The 25,456-nt window shown below is 48.7% G+C and overlaps 1 protein-coding gene across 4 annotated transcripts in view; it reads right to left on the reverse strand.

Annotated features, from left to right (window-relative positions):
• Window positions 1-4,121: 4,121 nt before the first annotated feature.
• Window positions 4,122-25,456, reverse strand: part of LRP8 (LDL receptor related protein 8) — a 266,690-nt gene continuing 245,355 nt past the window's right edge. For 2 of the 4 annotated variants that reach the window (XM_090050038.1, XM_090050036.1), the window contains 10 exons: window positions 25,217-25,388; window positions 21,457-21,684; window positions 20,970-21,088; window positions 18,179-18,318; window positions 16,663-16,804; window positions 14,325-14,477; window positions 13,376-13,603; window positions 9,247-9,315; window positions 8,881-9,053; window positions 4,122-7,535 (listed from right to left, as the gene is read on the reverse strand). In XM_090050038.1, coding sequence (XP_089906164.1) covers window positions 7,497-7,535; window positions 8,881-9,053; window positions 9,247-9,315; window positions 13,376-13,603; window positions 14,325-14,477; window positions 16,663-16,804; window positions 18,179-18,318; window positions 20,970-21,088; window positions 21,457-21,684; window positions 25,217-25,388 — 1,463 coding nt within the window. In that variant the 3' untranslated portion in view covers window positions 4,122-7,496. Of the gene's footprint in view, window positions 7,536-8,880; window positions 9,054-9,246; window positions 9,316-13,375; window positions 13,604-14,324; window positions 14,478-16,662; window positions 16,805-18,178; window positions 18,319-20,969; window positions 21,089-21,456; window positions 21,685-25,216; window positions 25,392-25,456 lie in introns of all 4 variants that reach the window. The other 2 variants (XM_090050037.1, XM_090050035.1) reach the window with 1 other exon arrangement.

The following is a 25,456-nucleotide window of genomic DNA, read 5'->3' on the forward strand; positions in this document are numbered from 1 at the left end:
TCCTCTTAAACACCCCCAGGGTAGGAGCCTGCACCACTTCTCTTGGAAGTTGGTTCCAGACCCTAGCCGCCCTGACTGTGAAGTAGCGCTTCCTGATATCTAGCCTAAACCTGCCCTCTGCCAGCTTGCGACCGTTATTCCTGGTCACTCCTGGCAGTGCACAGGGGAATAGTGACTCCCCCAGTGCCTGCTGGTCCCCCCTGACTAGTTTATAACAGGCCACTACATCCCCCGAGCTTTCTCTTTTGCAGGCTGAACAGGTTTAGGTCGCGTAGCCTCTCCTCATAGGGCCTGCCCTGCTGTCCCCTGATCATACGAGTGGCCTCCTCTGGACCCTCTCCATGCTGTCCACATCCCCCTTGAAGTGCGGCGCACAGAACTGGATGCACTACTCCAGCTGTGGCCTGACCAGTGCCACATAGAGGGGGAGGATCACCTCTTTGGACCTTTTGAGGATTAGAATTGAGAAATTGGAGAAAGGGAGTTACCGTTTTGTGAGAAGTGTGCCCGCACAGGTTTGATTTTCAGCGTGCATTCATTCTGGTGTACAGTTGCTGTTTGGCTTCTCCTACTTATTTTCCATCAGGGCATGTCGTGCACTGGATGAGATATATTACATTTCTGGAGGTGCATCTGTAAGATCCAGGGATGACTCCTTACTGTGCTGATGGTTCTGTTGTGGGATGTAGTTATTGTGGAGGTGGTGAAGATGTGTTGGCAGGTTTTGCACCTCTTGCCTTGGCATGGTCTGGATCCATGAGGTATGGTTTGGGTCACAGGGAATTTACTTCTGGTGATGATGAGGTTAATGAGGTTCGGTGCTTGTTTAAAGGCTAGGATGGGTGGCTCTGGATATAAGTGTGAGTATAAGCTGTGTGCTGGGTATAAGCATCTTCAGCTGCTCTAGTCATCTTTTCTGAGGTCCTTTGGGAACATTATGCTGCTTGTATTTTCTTCCAGGATAGAAGTGCTTTTGAACTCCATGCTGTGGCACTTGAGAATATGGCCTTCCTGATGCAAGAGCAGCTGTCATTGGTTCATGAAAGGTAAAGTCCGTCACATGTCACAAAGTTGCACTCCTGTCCTTTCGCAGGCTTCCGTTGGGTTCACTTCCACAGGTGGCAGGTCTCCAGCCTTGCTTGGGGGTGTGGTTTGTCTGTCCTTAACATAGGACTTTGTTAGGGAGAAATCTGTGAAAAGCTGTTGATTGAAGTGACTCAGAATCAACTTGTTCCAAACATTGCGTTATTCACTCTTTCACACAAAGGCACAATCCATGCAGGGCCATGATATGAAACAAAGAGTCCTACACCTACCTTTTGTTATGTAAGTTTAACCTCTCTATCCCTAGCTCAGGCAGGTTCAGCTAATTCCCCCTACCCCTGAGGCTCCTTGGAATGTTTCTGGGATTTAACTTCATGCAGTAAGGCAGGTAGCAAAACAAGTGAACAGGGAAACTAGAGGTGCACCAATACATCAGTCCCATATTGGTACCAACATAAAGAAAATTGGCTGTATCGGAAATTGGCTTGATGCAGCTGATAATTTGGCCGATAAATGCCTGTGCATGCGCACAGCTGCAGTGCAGCACTCACACAGCAAGGAGCACAGACCAGCAGTGTGGAGAGCTGCCTCCAGCTGGTAAGTTCATTGTGATGGAAGGAGAGGGGGGATCAACTCCACCCCCAGCTGTGAGAGAGAGGGCAGGGCAGGGACAGATGCTGCCCAGCTGGGGCGTGGCAGGGCATGGGATGGAGCCACGGTTTGGGGGTGGCACCAACTGCTGCTTGCACTCCAGGAGGGCATGGGGGGTGCCCCCAGATCTGTGGGGTGGGCGGGCTGGAGCCAGGGCTGCATGGGGCTCTTCTGGTGGCTGGGTTCAGGGACGGAGCTGGGGGGGGAGGGGGAGCTGCACCCACCCCAAATTTCACTGCAGCTCCCTCCCAGTGCCACTGTCGCTGCACACCTGGTGCAGCCCTGGCTTTTTCCATTGCCACTGCCACCACGTGCCTGGTGCAGCCCCGACTCTTTCTGGTGTGTGGAGGGCGGTGGGGGTTGAACTGGGAAGAGCCGGGGCTGTGCATGGCGGCAAAGGCAGTGGGAGGGAGCTACAGCAAAATTTGGGGTAGATGCAGCCCCCTCCATAGCCTGCGTCCTAAGCCCAGCCCCCAGTGAGAAGAGCCCAGTGCAGCCCTGGCTGTAGCCCACAGCCATGGCTTGCTCACCCTGCCCTGTGCAGCTCCGGAGACACTTGCCCCCCCAACCCATGCCCTCCTGGGGTGCAAGCAGTGGGGGGAGCTGCCCCCAAGCTGCAGCTTCATTCCACACCCAGCTGATATGCCTCCTTAAAAATTGGATATCGGTATTGGCCCTAAAGATTTCTATTGGTGTACCCCTAAGGGAAACCAAGTCACATAATATCCATGACCATATTACAAGCATTTTCCCAGTTTGTCATATTGGGAGGAGAACCTTGAAAGGGGGCAGTTGAGAAAACCAGCTGATTTCCCATTAGTACACTGACTTGTTTAATGCTACATCTATTCCAGCATTGGTTGGTTTGCTCCAGTTAGAACTAGCCAAGTGTGCAGATAGCTCTAATGTTGTTTTTGAGCCATAAAACTGACAAGAAACAAATTTTAAACACTGCCAGTCTAAGCAAGAAGAAATTTTGGGCTTGTGCCTTTGCTTCTTCAGATTACTATCTTGCTTTCTAAAATTAGAGTCTTCAAATATCTGCTTGTGTGAGTCCTGCTCATAACATGCACTCTTTGCATAGGAATCGGGCGTTTTCATCAGCAGTGTCTCACAGGTTGTGCATGTGCTCTGCATTCTTGGTTGATCCAAGCTGCACATGCAGTGGAGAAGAACAGTAGTTGGTCATTTCAGATCACAGTTCATATATGAATTGCGCAACCAGATGACAGATAGCGTGACAGTTATGAGTGCTTTAGAAGTTTGGTTCTAATGTACATCTCTCCATGTCAGTAGAGGTGGTGGGATAGCTTTGTTTTGGGTTTACTAAAGCTAGAATTTGATAAAATTGAGTACTTATACAAGGACTTGCTGGTAGAAATCTTGGGAAAAATTTAATGCCTTAGGTTTAAAGCATTATCAGTCTGCAACCTGGGAAGCAAATAGAACATAATTCTTCCACAGGTATCAGAATTTAACAGGACAGGTACACAGCATAGCGCCATGTCTTGATGAAATGTAATATATTTGTAATGCTTCCATCTTATTAGGTCATACCAACCTAAAACAAAGTAGGTTTTAATTCTGTGTCACTTGGGTAAGAGCTGTGCTTATGGTATGTAAATAAACCAGAGCCCATTTCTTGTATGATTTGGGGGTGAAAGAAGTGGCAGGAGTAGAAAAAGTGGGCTTGAGATTAGGCAGAATTTCCCTTCATGTGCATTGGGGTGGGGTTTGGAAGATGTCAAGTATTCAGGGTTGCGGCTGCCAAGATGCTGAGGAAGGAAACTGAAAGGTATTAAGTAAGAATAATGAACATGGTGAGGGGGCCGGGGCACATGACTTATGAGGGAACTGGGCTACTTTAGTCTGGAGAAGAGCAGACTTAGAGGGGATTTAATGGCAACATTCAACTACCTGAGGGCGGGGGTTCGAAAGAGGATGGAGCTGGACTGTTCTCAGTGGTGGAAGGTGACACAACAAGAAGCAACGGTCTCAAGTTGCAGCAAGGGAGGTTTAAGTTGTATATTAGGAAAAACTCTCTCACTAGGAGGCTGGTGAAGCACTAGAACAGGTTACCTAGAGAAGAATTTCCATCCTTGGAGGTTTTTAAGGCCAGGCTCAACAAAGCCTTGGCTGGGCTGATCCAGTTGGGGATGATCCTGCCTTGAGCAGGGGGTTGGACTAGATGTGACCTCGGGAGGGCCCTTCCAACTCTGATTTTCTATGATTCTAAGAACTGAAAGAGAATAAAGGCCATGTCCTGAATTAGCTTTAGGAAACAGGACCTGACCCATTTCTTCAGACTTATTATTGGATGCATCTGTGTTTGATGTTTGCACAAGCCCAGTGTATGTTAGCACCAGATCCAAGAGCCATAACTTCTTTGTTTGTGTGCTTATAACAATAGAAGCACAGATCAGAAGTCCCAGATAAAAAAAATTTAATCTCTCTATAGAAACAGTGCACTGGTTTACAAACACAGTCATTTGGTTTTCAGTACTCTTTTTCATGTAAGTAAAGCAAATGTTATATAGAGCAGTTCCCCTCCCTTCTTTGTCTCCATAAAAGAAAAACTGAAACACAAAAGGCACCAAGCAAGAACTCATTCTAACAGATCTTCAATATGACAAGACAGAAATGATTACAATGTTAAACAACATCCTAACAATCTCAACCATTATTTAAAATAATTAATTTCTTTAATAAACAGATTTGGTGGCTGACTTGTGATTAGTTACAAATTGGAAAAGATTTAAACTATCACTGCACAACAAATTCATTTACAATGATCTGAAAAAAGCACAGCTTTTTATACACGATTTGTACAGGCTTTTGTATTTCTTTTTTAAAAAAGTATCAAAATTGTAGAGCCTTCAAATATATGTACAGCTTTCGGTTAGTTGCAGTGTTATCACACAGACTGCTTTCCAGTTCTGTTTCTGCTTCATGCACACAGTGCATGGATTTGTAGTAACAAATCTTAAAATAAGAACTGAAAATCCAAGAACCACATTTCTCTGTTCCTTCCTCCACCCCTTTCCCCTTCATGATTTTTTTAAATATTTATCCTTAACCCCAAATCCATTAGGAGGCCTGATTCCTTAAAATTCACATACTCTTTGTACAAGTATTTTGGAATATCTGTTGTTTCCACGATGCATGCTATATAGCTTTATCCTAACACTTTGCTCCTTTATTGACAGTTAAAAACCAACTTTATTCCCATGTTAAATTTTGTGACATTTTGCTTCAAACCCCCCCCTTCAGTTTGGATTTTTGCACTCACTTGTATACAGAAACTGTGACTCAAGTATAAATGCAAGGAGGATTTCTTTGCAACCCTTTGCAGTTTTAGGATCAAGTCCAGTATCCACTTCCCATACAGTCAGCAAGAGCCTAATTTGAAGCCCAGTGAACATCAGTGGAGCTTCCATTGAGTTCAAGGATGGGTTTTGGATAAAGGCTGTTGAATTAAGGGTGCTCAGCACCTCACCGGATGGAGACCATGCATTGCAGATGTTTCTGGCAGCTGTAGCTCAAGGAGGCGAGAGCAATAGAACAGTTTGTACTGAATGCTGCGTAGGAGGCAGGAGATGGAAATGGGAAACACCAGCGCACTGGCCCAGTAGTGCAGCCCAGTGGAGGAGGCCAAGTGAGCTACCTGCTGGTACAAGCATTGTGAGGTGGGAGAAGCTGAGCTCCCTTCCCAGGAGGCAGCAGTGCTGGAGTGTTAGAAACACCCTGCTGGGTAGTTTGGGTGGGGTGCGTGCTCTCTTGCTGCTACTGGGGAATATTAGTATAGCATTAGTCAGGCCTTGCTAAAAAGCTAACGCTATGGCCGGGCAGACTAGGGGAAGGGAGAGCTTAAAGAGGGGAAAAGTATGACCCTGATTAAAACTGCAAATTCACAGCCTCCTCACTCTCAGCTTCCTCCACTCTTGCTGCCCAAGTGATGCTGCTTGCATGGAAGAGGGAAGCAAGAGTGATTGTGTATTACAGGAAGGGGATACTTCAAGGCTATGAAGACAGGTTGCTGCACATTTTGCCATCCCAGAGAAACATTTCAAGCCACAGGATTAACACAGAAGTGTGGGACTTTTTATTGAAGTGAGTGATAATGTGTTCTGCCAATAAATTAGTAAAATGTAAGATTTCTCTGACGCTTCCTCATGAAGACAAAACTGCTGAAGACAGTGACACCTGAAGTGATCATTATTGTTTGAGGTCATGATCTCCTCCCAGGGGTTATAATGTCCACTGCAAACATCAGACAAGCATGGGTCATCACAGAGTGGTATGATAGATCCCCAAATCGCTTACAGCTTTAGGAACACGTGGGAGTGGAAAACAACTGTCTGCTAAACCCTGGGTTGTTTTCACATTCCTCGTTTCCCACAAGACGTTCAGTTATCTTGCTCATAGCTCTGAATTCCAGGAAAATCAGCTGCTTTTCCACATTTTACCTGCTTGCCCATTGCTCTGTTTCAGGTACAACCAGATATGGTGCTGGATGATCCAACTACAGTTGCATGCGTGGAATATCTGCTGTGCTGTTAGTTATTCCAGGTAGACAAGCCTGCTGTGCTGCTATGAGCTCCAGGGATGGGGAGTTGGGTATCTGTGCTGTGGAACATCTGTTCATTTTGACTGAGTATCAGTAATCATCAGGAGCACAGCAGGGCGAGGCGAGAACCAGCAGTGAGAGGGGGAAAGAGTTTTTTTGTAAGGAGTCATCCCAGAAGGACTCATTTTGGGTCTATATAATTATCTGGCTGATTTGCTGCTAGTGGAGCAAAATTACTCTTTAGAAGAGGAGTGGGGGGAAAATTCATGTGGAGCTATGGACTTCTTTAAAAAAAATTCTTAAACCAAATAGCAGCATGGAGACGCATCTCTGCCATTTGGTGGGCTCCAGCAGTGTTTTACAGAAGCTGCTTCTGTCCGAGATACCCGAGCTGCAGAGAAGTTACAGTCAGAGAACTTTACAGCAAGGAAAGAAAAACAAGTGCTTAGAAAGAAAATCATGGGTGCTAATGCCCGAGTCAGAGTTAACCTGCTTATGCAATGCAGTGAACCACAGCAGGTTCATTCTGGGTTCACTTCATCTGCTGATTAACTCAATGCGTAGCTGGATCTTCCTCAGTAGCTTTAGATTTCAAAGCAAAATTTTCCACAAACATCCCTTAAGAATTCAGTTACCCCTAATTCCCACAGACTTAGTAGTTTAAAATATATTTGTATGTATATATATTTATATATGTATATATTTATATGTCTATATATCTATCTAGCCCAGATAGATATATACACAGATAACCTGTGCACAGCAAGCCAAACATACCAAAAATAAATACTCTCACCCCTCTAATATATTTACAGAACAAATCTTATATCCAGATTTTGTTAATAAATATTCTAAACGGCTCAGATAGAATTTCTTACTTATGTTGGTAGATAGCCACAAAGCAAGTTTGATGTATTTACAAAATCTCTACAAATATAGTTTTAAAATGACACATAGCCCTGGGGCCTGGCTGGTTATGTACAGTGAGTTAGTAGTTCAGCAGTAGCCTCATCACTATCATGAATGGGTAGTGCAACAAGTTAAAATGTGTATAAAAGATTATACATACAAAACTCTCACATCCTTTGGATGTTTGCAGTTCATTATAACTTTGTGGTTACCCTTCTGCAACATAAATAATAAGGGGAAAAAAGTAGGTGGGATCCATGATCCAAAGCGAATCTGTTCAGTGCATATAATTGTCAGGTATGGTACTGGAGCAGTGAGCTGGTCCTCATGGTAACCCATCATCTTCCAGACTTAATGCTACACGCTGTGGAAGAAGGAAGACACAGTAGCAGCAAATGCTTCAGTCATACATCCCAAATCATTTTCATCTCTCTGGACTGGATGTGAGGCACCAATCCACACCTTTTGTCAGTGATGTCACTGGAGTGAGGTATTTGCATGAGAAAGAGGGTCAGAACTTGACCTACTGTGCCTCTCACTCCCCACATCAGTACATATTCCCTTTCAATACAGAGCCTGGAGAAGCTAAATTGGCATGTCTGATGCTCTTTGGTTTGGGGGTAAGATAGCCATGCATGTATTGGTGCTATTAGTGCGTGTAAGGCAGCTATTCCTATATCTTGGACAAGCTGGCTGGTTCTTGGAGGGCTTCTCCCTTGAAGACACAATTCTCCCTGGCTGTGTGTCTCCTTAGGTGGGCAGACCCAAATGTACGGTCACAGGAGAGCCGGAAAAGGTGAGCATTTCCTCTGTTCTGTTGCATCGTCACCGTGTGCTAAAGCCATTTACCTTGACTCCCTACAGAATCCCATTCACTCTTTCCTGTAGTGCTTTTGTCTTCAGGAGTTTATATCTAATTACATTATAGGACAAATTGTATTCCCTTAGGAAAAGGAACTGGGTGCTCTTTGGCTTGGCATTAGAATAAAGACAGAAGATGAAAAATGGCACAGCATAAACAGAGTGCAGGCTGGGATTAAGAGAAATTCCCTCTCTACTAGGATACGGCCTAATACTAGGTAGCTAGCTTCTAAGGTAGATTAATTGTAGCTACACTGTACTCCCTGCTGGCTACCAGTAATGATTTAGCAACGACAGCATGGTGCTCAGTGCAGGCTGCAAAATCCTCATGAGAAGCAGAGCAAACACTTGGGTGCTCTGTGCTACAGCACCCAGATGCCTGCCGGTGTCTGAGTTAGCTTTAAATCGGCTATTCAAGGTATGTATATGCTTCACTGAAGTGATGGTATAGACATACATTAGGAGCAGTGATTGTCCTTGTTTTGTAAGCTTGTCTACTGCACAGCCTGCTGTTTTTGCCATATTGTCTTATTAGTGGTTAGATGCTACAGCGGTGGGCATGGTAGACATATCTGAGAGACTTAAATTGCTCACTAGAGTGCCTTGGGACGTGTTTAATCCTGCGTCTAACATCACTGAAAATGGAGTAGCTGACTAGATAGATGTCTAGTCTGCAACATGAGCCACATGCATGTGTAATGTTAATCTAATAAGGAGAAGCCCTTATCTAATATATTACGTTAAGTAACCATAACCATTTGAATAATTCTGATCAGCTGAGAGAATCCTGTACCTAAACTCACTCAACAAGATAAGGCGTTTCCTTTGGCAGCTTGTCAGATACTTACTGCTGGATAGACATGTCCAATCTGTGCAGTCCTCCCAATATGGATCTCATCTTCATCTTCCTCCTCTGTTGTCTTCCTGTACACAGGATTATCAAAGTTCATGCTTTTTGTGTTCTTCCGTTTCCAGTTCCTCCAGATGAGGTACCCTCCCATGCACAGCAAACTAATGACCACTGAAAAAGAGAAGGATACAACTGTCAGCTGGCTAACTGGGGAGGGCAGAAATTCCCAGACATATTTTCATGTGGACTTCTGTGCCCTTCCCCCTGGCCAGACCCGCACTGCATCGTTCTGGGAGCACCAGGAAAATCTTTTACCTAAAGGTGCCAGGCTAGTCTTCTCCAAGCCTAAATCAAGCCTACTTACCAACAGGAACTACAATCCCAACAACAGCTGCTGTGACAGTGGAGCCAAAGCCTTCTGCATTATTAGCATCTGTAAGTACAAAAGAATAGTTCTGCTGAATCAAATTGTAATCGCATCCTTTACTGCCAGGTCTAAGGATATTTGTAATGTCCAGGGCGTAAAATACATTTAAAAAGTATGTGAGCTGTAAATATTGGCATAGATTGTTATAAATATATGACAGATTGTTACCAATGTATACAGTGCATATTCCATTATATTCACATATACCAATATATGTCATTATATGGCACATTATAAAATAACTAGGAGCCTGAACCAGCGGGCTGACATCTTGCTAAATCCCTCAGGATCCCGCTTCTTCCAATATAGCTGTGCCACCAGCACACAGACCAGTTTCTGAAAAATGACTAACATGGAAACCCAGGAATGTCAAGCTTAAGCACTCACAGGTGCTCTAAACTGCCACCAAGAGCACAGAGAAACCTGATCTAAGGGGTGATGAGACAGCAACTCTAGCTCTCATTGCCAGTGTGGGTCCTATTTGATGTGAGCTGTGCATACTGCCTATAGCATCAGGCTTTAGTGCCAAGAACACCTGCCTGCCCCATACAGCCATGGAAGAGCTGAGCAGATGCCAGCATTGCCATCTTAGCCTGTCCACGTGGCCCCTGGGGCTGAGGGATCACTCCCACTCCACTCTGGCTCTGAATGTGCTGACCCCACAGCATATCTAGTTTTCTGTTGACCTGGAAAAGCAGGAACTGTGGGGCTAGGAATTGGAGCAGGCCCCCACTGTCAGAGCACTAGAGCATTAAACATTTGCTGAGCGTAGGAGGTCTCAGACACTGCCAGCCTCCCAGTCTGAGGATGACTTAATTTGCAGAGAGCTCGAGGGCGCAGTGATCCAGTGCCACGTACTGCTGTTTCTAATACTGAAAATCTTACAGGAATTCCTTGTTTAATGGCTCTTCCTGTTGTTCATAGAATGAGTTCAATACCAGCTGTCGGCGTCTGTACCTCCTCATGGGGTAGCTGCCTCTGGTTCTAAGTCTGAGTCTGTCTGTCTGCTTGCCAGCTTGTACCTTGGTGTAGCTGCTTCTCAGAGGCAAATAACAGAACGAAAGGTGCTCTGTGCTTTCCAGAGATGGAGACAGTAGGTAAGACTTATCCCAAAAGGGATTCTGATTCTTTCCCCTTGTGGACAGTAATCACACAACCAGAACATGGATTTAACTGACATCAAAATAAATGTGCCTGCATATTAGTAACAGTACACCATTGAAAGAGGAAGAGAGGAAAGAGCGTATCCACACAGATTGCTGCTTCTGCCAGGGAAGGAGAACAGAAAAGGACTTGGGGTGAGATGCTCAGTGGGTGTGTAGTCATAGTTTCATTGTTGGTAGGGTTGGAAGGGACCTGAGCAAATCAAGTCCAACCCCCTGCCATGGCAGGAAAGAGTACTGGAGTCAAACGACCCCAGCAAGGTAGTTGTCTAGCCTTGTCTTAAAGACCCCAGGGTAGGAGCCAGCACCACTTCCCTTGGAAGTTGGTTCCAGATCCTAGCCACCCTGACGGTGAAGTAGCCTCCTGATGTCTAGCCTGAATCTGCCCTCTGCCAGCTTGTGACTTATTTCTAGTCACTCCTGGTAGTGCTCGGGGGAACAGGGACTCCACCAGTGCCTGCTGATCCCCCCTGACTAGTTTGTAACAGGCCACTAGATCCCCCTCAGCCTTCTCTTGTGGAGGCTGAACAGGTTCAGGTCCCATTGCCTCTCCGCGTAGGGCCTGCCCTGCTGCCCCCGGATCATGCGGGTGGCCTCCTCTGGACCCTCTCCATGCTGTCGACATCCCTTCTGAAGTGCAGCGCCCAGAACTAGACGCAGTCCTCCAGCTGTGGCCTGACCAGTGCTGCATGTAGTGCCACTGTGTAACGGAAGTGCAGAATGGACACCAGCTGAGAATCTGGTCAGCTGAAGACCATGGCAACACTCAGCAGAGCAATCTGTTGTAGAGAAGCCAGTAGTAGACAGATGGCTAAGTGGTGCTATTTGTGCATGCAGTCTGCAGGCAGAAAAGAAGTGAAGCAAGCTTTTAGTACCCTGGCATGGAACGGAAATTGTGCATGTGCATCAAAGGGACTGTAGGCGCCCTTTACGTTACTCAGAACAGCTCCCTCTGCCTGGAGATGAACATAGTCCATTGTGCCAGTACAACAGATTTGAATTAGCCACATCTAAGGACTCTGCTAATGCACACATTGTTATTGGCTGTAGTCAAGTTCAGCCTGGGGGGTGACCTCCAATTCAACTGGATATTGTGCTTAGAATGGAAAACCAGTCCATATGAATGCCTCGTTCTTCAAAACGTGTGCCTTGTGTTCTTACAACAGGAGATTAGTGCTGAGATCAGAAACATGCTGTATTTATTTGCTCAGACAAATCAGGAATAATGAAAGGAAGATTCACTCTGTTTTAACTTCTGAGCCACCAAAGTGTGGATAATAATTTAAAAGAGAATTTATCCTTTTACATAAAGCTCCATGGCAGGTAACTCTGTTTAAAGAGACATTTGCCAGTTAATGAGACAGAGTAAATCTAACCTGAACAACTGCAGCACCCAACATGTTAATAAAACGCCAAGGCAAATCATTTTCATTTGGGGTTTGGAGGAAGTGCACAGGTAATGCCCATATGAGTGAATTTTAGGAGCCTGATGTGTTTTCCCAGGAGCAGTAGGCACTGTCTTGTGTCCACAGTAACATCTTGCTTCAGAGATGAGATGGGGGATAGTTTATTCTTTACACTGCTTCCCAGGTATCTTTTGCTCAGTACAGTGTTCTGCAAAGCCTGAGTTTTTCTTGCTTGTTTTTGAGGTATATAGTGCTGGTGGAACAGGCGCGGCTCACAGCCTTAGAGAATGAAAATGTCCTCTGCTTGGAGCAGGGGGTATTTCTGGAAAGTCAGGTTAGCTTCTCTGCCTTGCCTTGCCAGTGTGCCACAGCTCTGAGGATTACATCTAAGAGCAAGTAGGTAAGTGGCCATTCAGTACCGAACTTCTGCAGGGGCATACACCAAGGGAGTCAGCTAGTGCTCCCCTGCTAGGCCATTTTTTGCAATGCAGAAAGCTGCCCCCCTCCCCCCAAATGCTCATTCTAATGCAACACTTTGTTGTCAGGCATTTTTCAGTCTGGAGAACATGAACATTCAGGGCACGGGGCCAAAACAGATACACCCTTCTTTACAAATAGGAATCTTGAGTGCTAATAGATGAAGGGTGAATCCCAGCAACCTGGCTGGGTGAGGCCCAGAACAGTTCTACCTGATGCAGTGATTCAGTGGCCCAGGAGACCTGTCTATATGAGGGCTCCCATTGCTGAGAATACCAGCAGGAACAGCTGTTAGTAATGGTGGTGTGCCCCTACCATAGCAGGGCCTCACACATGGACTTTGCCCATACATGTGTAAACACATGCACTGAATTTTTGCTCACACTAGTGAGCTTTCACTTTCTAAAAAAAATATGTACGTCTTATCAGCGTAGTGGCCTGCAAAAATGGAACAGTGGCACAAGAAACAGGTCCTAGAGGTAAATTAATGCTCCTGCACTGACTAGACATCCGGTGGGTGTTCTCTTCCTATTTCTTACCACCTCCATTTGCCCCCATTGCATATTCATGGAATAGCAACTTGGCAAAAATAACTCACACAAAGATTTACTACTCGTACCCATTTATATCAAGCATTTAACTTGCATCAGGACATAGAAGCTACCCAAAATTCCAGCTACACTTGCTCACAAGGGTCTGTGATCAGCCCTGGGCATGTCATGGAAGTCTCAATGTGAGGGTCCTCTCCTCCAGCACCAGCTTCACACCAGGTTCATATTGCAGGAGGGGAAGGAATCAAGTAATGGTTTCTTACGTACAGGCCAGAGGCACGCAGAGAACCAGGGATCCCATCAGTTACCATGAAGGAGAACGGCACACAAAAACATTTTATTACTTCTGCTTATCTGTACGTGCCAGTGTCCACTGTGGTTCCAGCATGGCTAGCCGACCACCTCCTCACAGCCCACAGTACTCTCACTCCTAGCAGAAAGAACAGCAGTAGGAACTTGGTTGTCTTACAGTGCTGAGATAAATTGCTGTTTCCAGTGGTCATTAATTCTGAGCCCAGCAGGATGGATGCAGTTGTGGAGAGGCGAACACTTGGCGTCGTAAGGGGGACTCGTAGCACAGCTCCTGGGCTCTCCGTAGTGGCACTGCTGGCGTTGCCAGCAGTAGCAGTGATGGCAGTGGTAGTGCTGGGTGCTGGAGTTGTGGAAGTCAGTACAGTAGTTGAGGTAGCTGGAAGATCTGCAAAGCAACCCCAAGCAGTTAAAGCAACAACAGTGAATGATGGTAAAAGGGACTGGGAACAGAGTGATGCTTAACTACTGGAGCAGGACAGTTTCTGCTCCTACTTGCTGTGTAGTCCACTGTCTGTCAATGCCACTCTTCATCTGTAGAGATAACATAGACCAGTTTCACAAATTTCAATGAGCCCAACTCATTAACAGGTATCAAGGTGATTAAGAAGCTCAAATCTTAGTTATCTTTTGGAAGCACAAGTTCCCAGAGAACAGCGCTCTCTCCCTAGCAAACTAGATGCATGCAGGGTAAAGTTCACTTCTGGAAACACCCAGGAGGAGACTAACGTTCCTCAGGGTGCCTGGCCCTGGTGACAGATCTGCCTGAGACTTCACTGACCAGCTGTGCTATCGTGATTTCATTCCCACTTCGGGCAGGCCTGAGCCAAAGCCTTTCCACATCAACAGGAGCTCTTTTCCACTGAGGTCAGTGGCGTCTGGAGCAGCACTTGGTTGTTATTCCTCATCACACCAGTAGCTTTTCCAACTGTTTTCTAAATAAATTTAACAAAAGTGACCTATCTACCAGACCAGCAATAATACTAAGCTGGAGCATAGATATTCAATGCGCATGGGAGTGTGCTGCTGAAAGCCATAGGTTTGCGGAGGCTAAGTGCCATGCAGCACTGAGCTGAAAGAGGTCCCTGCAGCCAGGTTGTTACTTTTACCTTTGTAGCACCTTTTCATATCCGGCCCCAGCCACATGTTGTCAGGACAGGCACACGTGTACTTGGGGGAATGAGGAGAGATTTTTGGTGCAGGAAGACACAGGTATTCACAGCCTCCGTTAGGCTGGGAGCCTAGTTCACAGGAATCAGGAGCTGTTCAGCAGAGGGGGAAAAAAAAAAATTATTCTTCAACCGTTGTTCAGCATTTATGTATTTAGTGCCAAGAAATACAGCTCCATCCCCTCAGAACCTTGCATCTTCTTCCGCCTGCGCTGGCCAGGGCGAGTGCCCTTCCCGTGCGTTCCCGCACACGCTGCACTTCCAAAGCAGGTTGGTGCCGTTTGATGGTTATACAGGTTTCCCTCGCCAGCCACGATTTTGAGTATCCATAGTTAATATCCTGGATACCATTTTGGCTACCATGGTATACAGTTTTGAGTAACCACGGTTTTCCATGGCTGCACATCAGCCCACCAGCTCCCTAGCCCTGCTCTGCCTTTCTTTCCCCCCACCACAGCCCCACCTCCCCCAGCCCTACCAGAGGTGCATGTGGTGGCAGGGAGCTGCCTTACCCGTGGTGGCAGGGAACAGCAAGCCCGCTTGCCGCTGTTCCCTGCTGCCGGGCATGATAGGGAGCAGAGAAGCCGCATGGGGATCTCCTTGCCCACTGCTGCTTGCCCTGCGCTGCCCTGGTGATGTGCCTCCTGTGCCTGCCGCTGGCTTGAGGAGCGCAGCCCCACGTGCAGGAGAGGCGTCACCAGGGCCATGTGGGGCAAGCAGCAGGGGGTGAGGAGATCCCTGTGCAGCTTCTCTGCTCCCTGCTGTGCTGGGTCATGGGGGAGGGAAGCAGGGCGGCAGGGAGCAGCAGGCCCACTCGCCTCCCCTTCCCTTCCTCCTCCCCTGCCCCGGGGTAAGAGGTGAACATGCTGAGGGAAACACTGCTGCTGTGCCCTGGGAGTGCACACCCCCTACAACCTAAGTACTCCTAGGGGTACACCTATGCCTGGTTGACCACCCTGTGTATTAAAGGTAAATAAAAATGATTTTTATACACTATACAGTATTCAAGTCCCTAACCCCATTTTTCCCATAAGCCTTTAATTTTGCCAACCACGGGAACCTTCCAGATCCTAACCCCCATGGTTGGCAAGGGAAGCCTGCCATGGAGAACGGCGGGGTCGGGACTCCATTCTTCGGACCTTGTGTGTCTGCTCATTCTAGGCATCAAGCATCAGCCCTGCCCATCCAGGTGCGTAACGGGGAGTTGTACGTGCTCAGCACCTCCGCAAGCCAGGCCCTGGGCATCTCATGTTGGGCAAATTTTGAGATACAGCCCACCCTCTGTCCTGCAGCAGACCTGGCTGCTAAACAAGCTATGTCAGTCAGTGAGTTGTGACCTCACATTTGTTACTGTTTATAAAGCACTCTTAGCTTCCTGGATGGAGGTTTAAAGTGGCTTTGTGGGGTTCCCTGCTTCACACCCCCACGCTGCAGATTCAGCACTTTCCATTCCCAAGGAGAACGGTGGCTTCCCCACCTGCCAGCTCACACAGCCGGCCTGGGATTCACATGTCATGTTTGGTGATGATGACAGTAATAAAGATGCACCAGTTGGAGCTTTTGGAGCAGCTTTGCTGCCGACACCAAACCACAGAAGCAGCCGCGTCCTCAGCTGTGCTGTCTGTAGTTCTACCAGCAGCAACAGGCAGGAAGGTTGATTTTCTCAATGGGGCTGTCTGACCCTGAATTACCCTGACTGAGTAAGAAGGTGGCATTTGCCATTTTCTTACAATACCGCCAATCTCGAAGCTCATCCTCAGCCCCTTACTGCACTCAGAGGGAGAAGTGTGATTGCAGCAGCTGGCTTACCCGTGCTAGCTCTAATCCTAGGGCAGGTAACACTAGGAGTGGAAGCCTGGCTGTCATGGGAGGCCTGCAAAAGTCATTGTGGGCCCTGGTTGTTGACTAAGGCAACTGCCCTACACCAGCATCAACACTAACATCTTCCTGGCCAGCACAGCCTGAGCCAGAGCACCCACGCTGAACTGGAGCGTGGTTGTTGCATCTCCCAGCTGTAGCAGAGACATGTCCCACAAGGCCAGCAGGTAGCAGGTCCTGCCAGAGCTGCTCAGGTAACTCCAAGACTAGACTTGAAGGAAAGCTGATAATGAAGTGAAGTGACTACATACAAGCTGCTGGCTCTATAATGAAAACTGCTGCTGAATAAGCCGACATCAGGGTTGAGGGGTAACTGCACCCTCGAGGCACTGAGAATAATCTGGAGGTACTTCATTTATCAGCCCTGATGACTGCCAAGAGCCCTGGGGCCCCACCTTACCTTTAGGTTGCTTGAGTTCATGAAAGACCACGATGTCGTGTGGGTTGTTGAGATTTTCAGCCAGGATGGAGATGTTCAGCCCGCTCAGCCTGTTGGCGCTGAAGATGGCCTCATTTTCCAGGTCAGTCCAGAAAATCCTGTCCTGCAGAATAGACACAGGGTAAGTGCAAACCTTCCTCTAGGCCGTAGAAAGTTAGTGTGCTGCAGCGTCTTGGGGCACTGGGTGGGACTGGACTGCTTGCACTGCAGGCTCCTGAATGGAGGGGGACAGCGGGTGGCCAGGGGCCTGTTACAGACACAACGCAGAGGGTTGTCGGCGTCACGCTGTCAGCAAGTGCTGACTCACCTGGGCAGAGTGCTCCCTGGGGGTGGGCACCAAGTCCCTGGCCTGAATCAGCACTACAGGGATGTAAACTTTACTCCTCCCTAGCAAATGCACCCAGAAGCATATCCAGACAGAGGAGCGGGCAGGGGTTGGGCCGCCCTGGACTCAGTCCTGCTCTTTCTTGCTGGAGCTGACCCACTTCGTGAGATGCTGACTTCAGGTCTGTAGTCAGGGAACTCCCCTGGGATGTAGCAGATCCGTGGTCATGTCCTTGCTTCAAATTAGGCAAAACGGGTTTGAAGTTGGGTCTCCCGCTTCCCAGGTACACGTCGGGGGGCCGAGGAGCAGCCAGAGGATTCTGCTTCAGGGCCCCGGTGTCACAGCTTTGGCAGCAGAAATGATGGGCTAGCTGCACAATGCCACACATGCTCCAGAAGCAGCATAGCCATGGTAGCATGAGGCTGTAGAGGGGGGCCTGTTAGCTTGGGCACAGCACAGCACCCACCACCTTCCGCTGTATGGCCATGCTGGTATAAGAATCTTCCTGTGGCCACCGATGCTGGTTGCAGGCTGTCAGGCAGCAGCACACAAGCACTTAGGGCCGTGCCACGCTAAGGGGGAACATGCTGCAGCCTGCCTTCCCACAGGTCTGCCTGGGGAGCAGTAAATGCATGCACTGTGTACATGTGCCGCAAGAGCCATCTGCAGCATGAGGCATGGCCCCATGAGCGACATGCCAAGCTGGGAGGATGCTGGGGCTCACTTGGAGCAAGCCTGCAGGCTGCTCAGGCCACTGGGACGTGCCCATTTGAGGCCTTACCCCCTAGGAGAGCCTGAGCACTGTGCAAGTCTGGCTCCTGGCAGGTGGAGAGCTGTGCGGCCTGGCCATTGCACAAGCCCCTCTCCCGGCTCCTGGCAGTCATCTGGCCATTACACAAAACGTTAACTTCAAGTTAAGCCATTAGCCCACTTCAATTATTCAGGTACTACATGGGTACATCTGCTCCCCTCCCAGGGCCACGCATTATGGAAGAGCAGCACGAGGCTGCTCACAGTTCCTGATGGAACGATCCTCCCCCAGACCCATGCTGGGCTAATGGCTTTTACAGGCTCAGGAGCTTCCTGAGCCACGCACAAAGCAGAGGAGTGGGAAAGACCTCATGGCTCCCTGCATCCCATCTCCATTCTCACCTCGAACACGGCCAGGCCAAAAGGGTGGCTTAAATCATCAACTGAAGAGATAAGGACTTTTCTGTTGCTGCCATTGAAGTCAATGCAGGAGAGCAAATGCAGCTTGGAGTCTACCCAGTAGAGACGCTGATTCAGCAGATCTGAAAAAGCAAAGCACAATGAAGCAGAACTACCCCCAGCTCCAGCGCTTCTTACTCCTGCCCAGTATTGTTCCTCTTTTGGCAACAGGGTTTGTTATTTCTCCCTTGGTCATTGGGCCCTTTTATTAAGCATGATGGCTGAAATCAGGACTCAGTGCCCAGGTATGCTGGGACAGGCCCTCTCAGAGCAGAAAGGAGCTGCCCATTTGTGAGAGGTGCTGAGATCAACAGTCCTGTTCATGAAGCTCCTCTTATAAGCAGACAGACCAGGCCTGTGGCAGTGCAGGCTTCCCAGGGCCATCCCCTTTCCCTGAAAGATCTTCAGGACAGAGGTCTTCAAGTTCTCTCTCCAGGCTGCTCAGTCCATGGCCCCTTGCTGATTATAACAAGGAGGGAGAACACCTTTCTCTCTGGTGGCAGAGAGCAGGATGCAGACCAATGACTTGAAGTTGCAGCAGTTAGACTGCACATCAAGAAACACTTCACTGTTAGACCAGCGAGGCAGTGGAATAGACACCGTGGACTCTCCATCACTGGAGGTATTCAAGAAGAGGTTGGACAAGCATTGGTCAGGGATGATACAGGAGTAGCTGCGCCTGTGCTCTGCTAGCAGTATCTTTTGGCCTTGGTTGGTTGACACGTGGGGCTAGGAAGGAATTCTTTCCCCCTCCTGCTGCTACCTGTGTCAGGTTTTTCTGCCTTCCTCAGAAGTGCTGGGTGTTGGCTGCAGCCAAGGCTGGGATTTTGACTGACGTGAGCCAATGCTGCTGCTGGGACTAAAGTGCAGAGGTTCCTGGCTACGGGGTCTTGCCCCTCCAGTCGGGGTCAGACTGATCACTACATTGGGGTCAGGAAGGAATTTTACCCCATGGCCAAGTTGGTCCAGATGTAGGGGGTTTTGCCTTCCTCTGTAGTGGGGCATGTGGCCCTCTTCTTTGGATCTCTCAAGTGTATTTTAACAACCCTTGCAGCAGCAAGGCATTGGCCACCCTTGTCCCCCTACTTTACCTGTGGCAGGTTAGGGTGCTAGGCACTGTGGCAGGGCTGACTTGTTTGGTAATAGGTTACAACAAGGCTTTGTGTGGGATGGTTTGGATAGGGATGATCTGGCCTCAGGCAGCGGTTAGATTAGAACACCTCTGGACGTCTCTTCCAGACTAACTTTTCTAGGACTCTGATAATGATGGTGACATCAAACGTTGCATCTAGCCAGCAGAAATCCTTTTGATCATCTAGCCAGACTTCCTGCATCACACAGATTATGGGGTGTAGAAGAATTAACTCCTGCGTTGGGTCCACTAGCTATGGCAGAATTGGACCATCTCTCCAAAAATGCACTGGGTCTTGGGTAAAAATTTCCAGTGATGGATGATCCTGGTGCCAGAATCCATTCCTAGGGTGCAGGCTCAGCAGGACAAAGAGGTTGCTTGTGCTAGGACACAAATGTTTGACCTTACAGACTTACCCCAATAGGGGAGGGACTCAGGCTACTGTAACACTTCAAGAGGTGAGTTTTTCTCCCTGAGAAAAATTCAGTATTTGGATAAGATCTACTAAAAGCAGACGGATGACTGCCAGCAATGAAACCAATTGCTTCCAGTTAAGGAACTGTTAATTATAGCAAGGGCTTGTGTTGTTAGCTAACAGTGGTCACCCTCTGCTCTGAGCAGTTCTGCTGGATTTTACTCCTTACTTAAGATGAAACTTCTTGTTGCTGCCATGGACAGGGAATTTCCCTTACAAATGGTGCGAAGCCTGTGTATTTCTGATTAACTAGGGGCTAGCCTGCGCCTCCTTATTTTGGGAGTACACAACAGCAACCCTCACCCCTTGCCCCCATGAACAACAGCTGAGTATAGTTTCAGTACTGTTTGGTGCCATGGAAGTGCAAGACACCATGGAGAAGCACGGCTGTATATGCAAGCCATCACAGCTGGGCTGGCAGGCTGGGTAATTCACTGGACCTTGTAAAGAGCTGTTGCTATTGTACTGTATAGAAATCCACTGAACATTATTGTTTCTGTACTGCCTACCTGGAGAAAACCATGACAATCTAGCTAGCAGCAAGCTCCACCAGGGATACTTGGCTAGTAGCAAGCTCCACCAGCAAGCTCCTCCCTGGGCTTCACATGGGGTGGTGCCACTCCACACCATCCCTAATGCCAGACAGCACCTCAGAGGCATAAACAGGCCCTTATTATTACAGGGAACTTTATAATCAGAGTTGGATAAAGTAGTGCCTTGAAGCGCTGGCAGGCTCAGGCCTCAGTCCTGCCAACACTCACTGCACTGCACTGCGAGCAGCTACTTTAATGAAATGACTTCTGGTCTTTAGTTCCAAGTGAGGGAGGGAGCACTGCCAGGACTGCACCCCAGGAGGAAAGGGCAAGACCTGGACAACCGTGCAGAGATGAGACTGTGAAGTTGGCTGTACCGGAGCAGCAGCTGGCTCAGTGGATATGTATCGAGCTTCTCCACATTAGTGACCCTCTGTTAGGCCAGAGCTTGTTGGCCACGCTTGTGAGACAGACCCAGAGCAGTCTGGGTTTCACAGGAGCACAGTTTTTGTTTTCCTAAGTACCAATATATGTTAAATGTCCAGAGGCCACAAACACAGGGAGTTTTACCCCTTACGCTGCTCTAGCACTTACCCAGGGTGATGCCATTTGGCCACTCGATGTTATCTGTGACCAGCACATGTCGCCCCATGCCGTTGAGCCCAGCCTTTTCAATTTTTGCTTGGTCTCCCCAGTCGGACCAATACATGAACCTGGAAAAGACGCAGAAACAGAAATCTGCACCTCAACTTGAAGGTTGTGCTCAGCGGAGCTGATGCTTTCTAGACCAGCTGACCCTAGGAACCAGGGTTTGAAACTATGCCTGAGTACCAACAGGTGACACATTGCTGAGATTGCTGCTGGGTCTCCCACCATGCAGCACATCTTGCAAAGGCCAAAGTGCCTGCCTAGATTCAAGCATGTCAGCAGTCCCACCGAGTGAAATGGAGCTATGCATATGGTTAAGGGCAAGGCCACCTGAAAGACTTGGCAAAGCTGGGGTGAGACTGGGCATTCAGACGAGAAGCGGAGACAAGATGGGAACCTCCCAATTCAGAACAAAGCTGCTTTTTCAACCTACCCCCGGATTGGATCCACCGCAATGGCCCTGGGCTCACTGAGGTCAGAGCTGAGGAGGGTCCTTCTCCTGCTTCCATCAGCAGTGGCCACGGAGATGGTCTTGTTTCCAGAGTCTGTCCAGTAGATGTTCTTGTGAACCCAGTCTATGGCCAGGCCTTCGGGAGAGTTCAGCTGACTGTCTATCAGAATCACCTGTCCTGCCGTGTCACTGGCTTTGTCGATGTTGGCACTGCAAAGACAAGAATCCTGACTGGACCGAGGTGCGCCGTGCCACGGGCTGGTGCATTATGTGTGGGGTGAGGCTGCACCAGTTACCGAGATAAAAACTGGGCCAGGTCGTACTAATCTCATAGCTGGCACCATGCTTCGCTCTGAATCATTCGCTGTTGTAACCTTCCCACTTCCATCCATCTCTGCATCTTGCTTGGTCAGCCCCTGGGCTTTTGCCCAGTTGGATGGCAAGTGCTCTGGGACAAGGCCCTGTCATTTTTATGTCTCTTTTGAACCCTCTGTGCACACCTAGAGCAGAATTCAATTCCCCTTCCTGTGCCTACATGGCAGTTTTCCAGCTGTGCAAATGGTGTTTTTGGCACTTACACCCAGGGAGTGATGCCATCTCCCCTGTGGTGTGGATGGGGGAGCGTGCCTGCTCACACCGGGCAGCGCAGCGGGCTCGTCACTCTCTATGTGCTGCCCGTCCCTAAAGTGGAGCTGGCCAGAAACCTCTGCTGGAGGGTGCTGGCATCAGAGGGATTCTCCTAGCTTTTAGGCCCAGTAGCTGAGCAGTCAGGGCACTTGCCCACAAGCGGGAGACCTGGATTCTAGGCTCCCCTCAGCCCAGAGGGGTTCTGCACCTGAATCTCTGACTGATCACCACAACTCAAGATGTAATGCAGGACCCTCTCCGGTGCTGCTTTTTTGAAGCTGCCCCCCTGGCCTGCCAATAGGGAGAAATACGTGGGGCCAGTCGGAAGTGCACAAGCTTGAGGCTGTTGGCTCAGGGAGGTGCGTACTGCTTTGAAAGGAAGCAGACCTGGGGTGCTAGCCTGGACGCTTGCTCCCAATCGGCTGACCCCACCCTTCCCCCTCGAACCGCTATCCAGCCATTTCACCCAATGGCTATTAAATGCAAAGGGCAGTGGCTCAGCCTCAAAGATGCTCGCCTCGTGCTGCAGTAGTTAGAGCACCATGTTAGGGAGTCAGAGGCAGCTTCAAGCCCTCTCCAGGTGAGGGGGCCCTAGGACCTGGGTCGGCTGCTGCCCGGGCAAGTGAATTAGGGCCTACATGGCTGGTAATCTGTCTTCCGGTAACAGCAAAGGGGTGCCCAGCACTCTGGAGGTTTGCAGTAGTGCTAACACTGCTCCGTTACTACAAACAGACTGCCTGGGCGTGTTCACGTGAGTGGCAATTTCCAGATAGCTTTCAGGAGGCTAATTAAATAAAACTTCCATCAATCAGGTTGTGAATCCCTTTGCGTGCTCCACACAGCACCCAGCAAGGCACAGTCTCTTCTGCTGCACTTGAGTAGAGCAACTGCTGCAAAGCGAACATAAGAGCACCCTGTCCGCCCCAGTGGAACCGGGCAGACACACACAGCGAGCCAAGACCAGGGCTATTTTTTCACTGATTGCAAGAAGAATCACGTGTTGAAGAGCCAGCACTATAGAGCAAGGGGTTGCGCTTTGCATGTTTGAAACTCCAAGAGCACACAGCGCTCCCATTCACTGGCCCGAGGAGCTAAGGTCACGAGTTGTAGCTCTCTGTGATGCTGCCTTTTGCGCTAGACCTGGCTGCGTTGCAGCATGCCGCACGTGCACAGGGGCGAGTTCAGGAATAGTCTGGAGCTCCCTGGGAAGGAAGGGACGTTCTCCCTCCTCCGAGAACTAAATCTCTTGCTGAGACTTGTTAACATGCAGGCATGGTGAGGGAGTCTCATTCTGTGCCTTGGCCATCTGCCAAACAGAGGAATTGGGTGCGAGGGCAGGGAAGACACTGAGCTGGAAATCGGGAGAAGAAAGAGGGACAGCAATGATTTGCCACCCTGCTTGTTTGCACCCTGCTGTGGTGTCTCAAATGACTGATTACAGCGCCTCTAAGGGCATGGCAGGAGAAACTCAGCCCCCTCACTGATGTGGCACGAAGGCATGTGCTAGCGGTGGCATCTGCACTATCTTAACCACCAGAGTTAACTGCTAGTAGGTGATTATGAGCGACCCAACAGCCCAGCTGAAGGAGATGTAAGGCTTGTAGCAAAGCTGAGACACACATCCTACTGCCTGGGTAGAGAAAAGTGCTTGATATAGCCATGATAAGGGTATGAGCACTGATCCGAGGCTTCAAGCCCTGTGGGCATTGCTGTCAGCATGCTTGGTGTGTTAAATAATTCTGTGTCTGAACATGTAATCCTCCCCAGCCCAGCAGAGTATTTTCTAGTACATGAGCCATTCAGCATGGAAGCAGCAAGTGTCCATCATCCCAACTCTTTGAACTGCCCCCCCCCAAAGCTGCAAAGGTACTTGGCTCCTCTCTGAGTGCTTATTAACTCAGCACAAGCTAGGTCACGTTCCCTATCGGTGGGCTGAAAGCTTTGCAGGCGCCAGGACTTGGTTACAGTTCCCCTGTGTACTGAGGCTAGTAAACCTTGCTCTGATCGTTAGCTGAAAACCAGAACAGGTCACCAAAGATACTGCAGCAGGGTGCAACAGTAGTGCAAATCAGAGTGCACATGAGGGGCTTTTGGTGCATAAATTAAACTCAGGTGAGCTTTTGGACTAGATGTATTTGTAGCCTGTGCTTTGCATCTCAGCGGCCTGTGTTTCAGCAGATCCCTGGGAGGTAATACACCACCGGGTGTCATAAACCTCCCTTGGCAGGGAGAGAGGAATAGGGCACTACGATTAAGCCTCTGGACCAGGAGTCAAGAGATATAAATGCAGTTCTTGGATCTACCACCGATTCCTTGTGACTCAGATCTGCATATAAAATATGCCGATCCTTGTTACTATGGGCCCATCCTTGTTTAGGTGGCAAGTTCTCGGGCATCTCCTCTGTTGTCATGCAGCAGGCGTGTAGTATAGCGGAGCCCTGACTTCAGGTAGAGTGCCTACAACTGCAACGCAAATAAACAGCAATAGTAATTTAGATCAGAAGCTTGCAAAATGGCAGCAACGTTAATGCTGCAAAGAAACCTTGTGTGAGCAAGCCAGGTGACTACACGTGCATGATGTATCTGAACTTTTTGGAAACCTGGGCCATAATGTCTGGTCAAGTCCAAAAAGGCAGAAGTCTGTCAGGTGCGCGCCCCTTACCAGGCTACTCTGTTCTACTACACAGGGAGTGCGTCTACAGATGCGCATTTACTGCACAGTAACTGAAGTTACTCCACAGTAAATACGGTGACTTGTGTTGACTTGAGCGTAAATTTGATACCTGCATCATGCAAGTATCAAATTTACGTCAGATTAGTTACTGCGCAGTAATGCATGTGTAGATGCCTTACTGCGCAGTAACAGTGTGAATGGCCTGACTTGGGACTAAAGTTAGTTTGTGTGCTTTAATGCCAGCGTTAATGTGCTTTAATGCCTGCATGTGTGGACGCTGGCCTATTCCCACTCACTGCACAGTCATTTACTGCCCAGTAAATTTAAGCTGGCATAAATTCACATGTAGACATGGCTAGCGTGTCCTTACAGGCTGCTAGTACTGTCAGCAGTTAAAACTGGACAGGTCCTGTGGAAGGTCTCCTCTCCCTGGCCCCTTACCTGTAGATCTTTCTGTAGAACAAATCGCACCAGTAGATCCTGTTTGTTGCCACCTCCACATCCAAAGCTACCACGTTCTTCAGCATGGGGATGATTCGAGAGTAGTCCCTTTTCACCAGGTCTATCTTCCGCACCTCATGGCGGTTGGTGAAGATCAGGTACGGGCTCTTGCCTACTAGAGAAGACACGTGGGTGTGACTGTTCTCTTACCAGCTGATGGGACTGCTCAAGCCTAGGGAC

The sequence above is a fragment of the Crocodylus siamensis genome, chromosome 5, assembly GCF_052110815.1.
Source record: "Crocodylus siamensis isolate JL-2025a chromosome 5, ASM5211081v1, whole genome shotgun sequence".
Classification (NCBI taxonomy): Eukaryota; Metazoa; Chordata; order Crocodylia; family Crocodylidae; genus Crocodylus; species Crocodylus siamensis.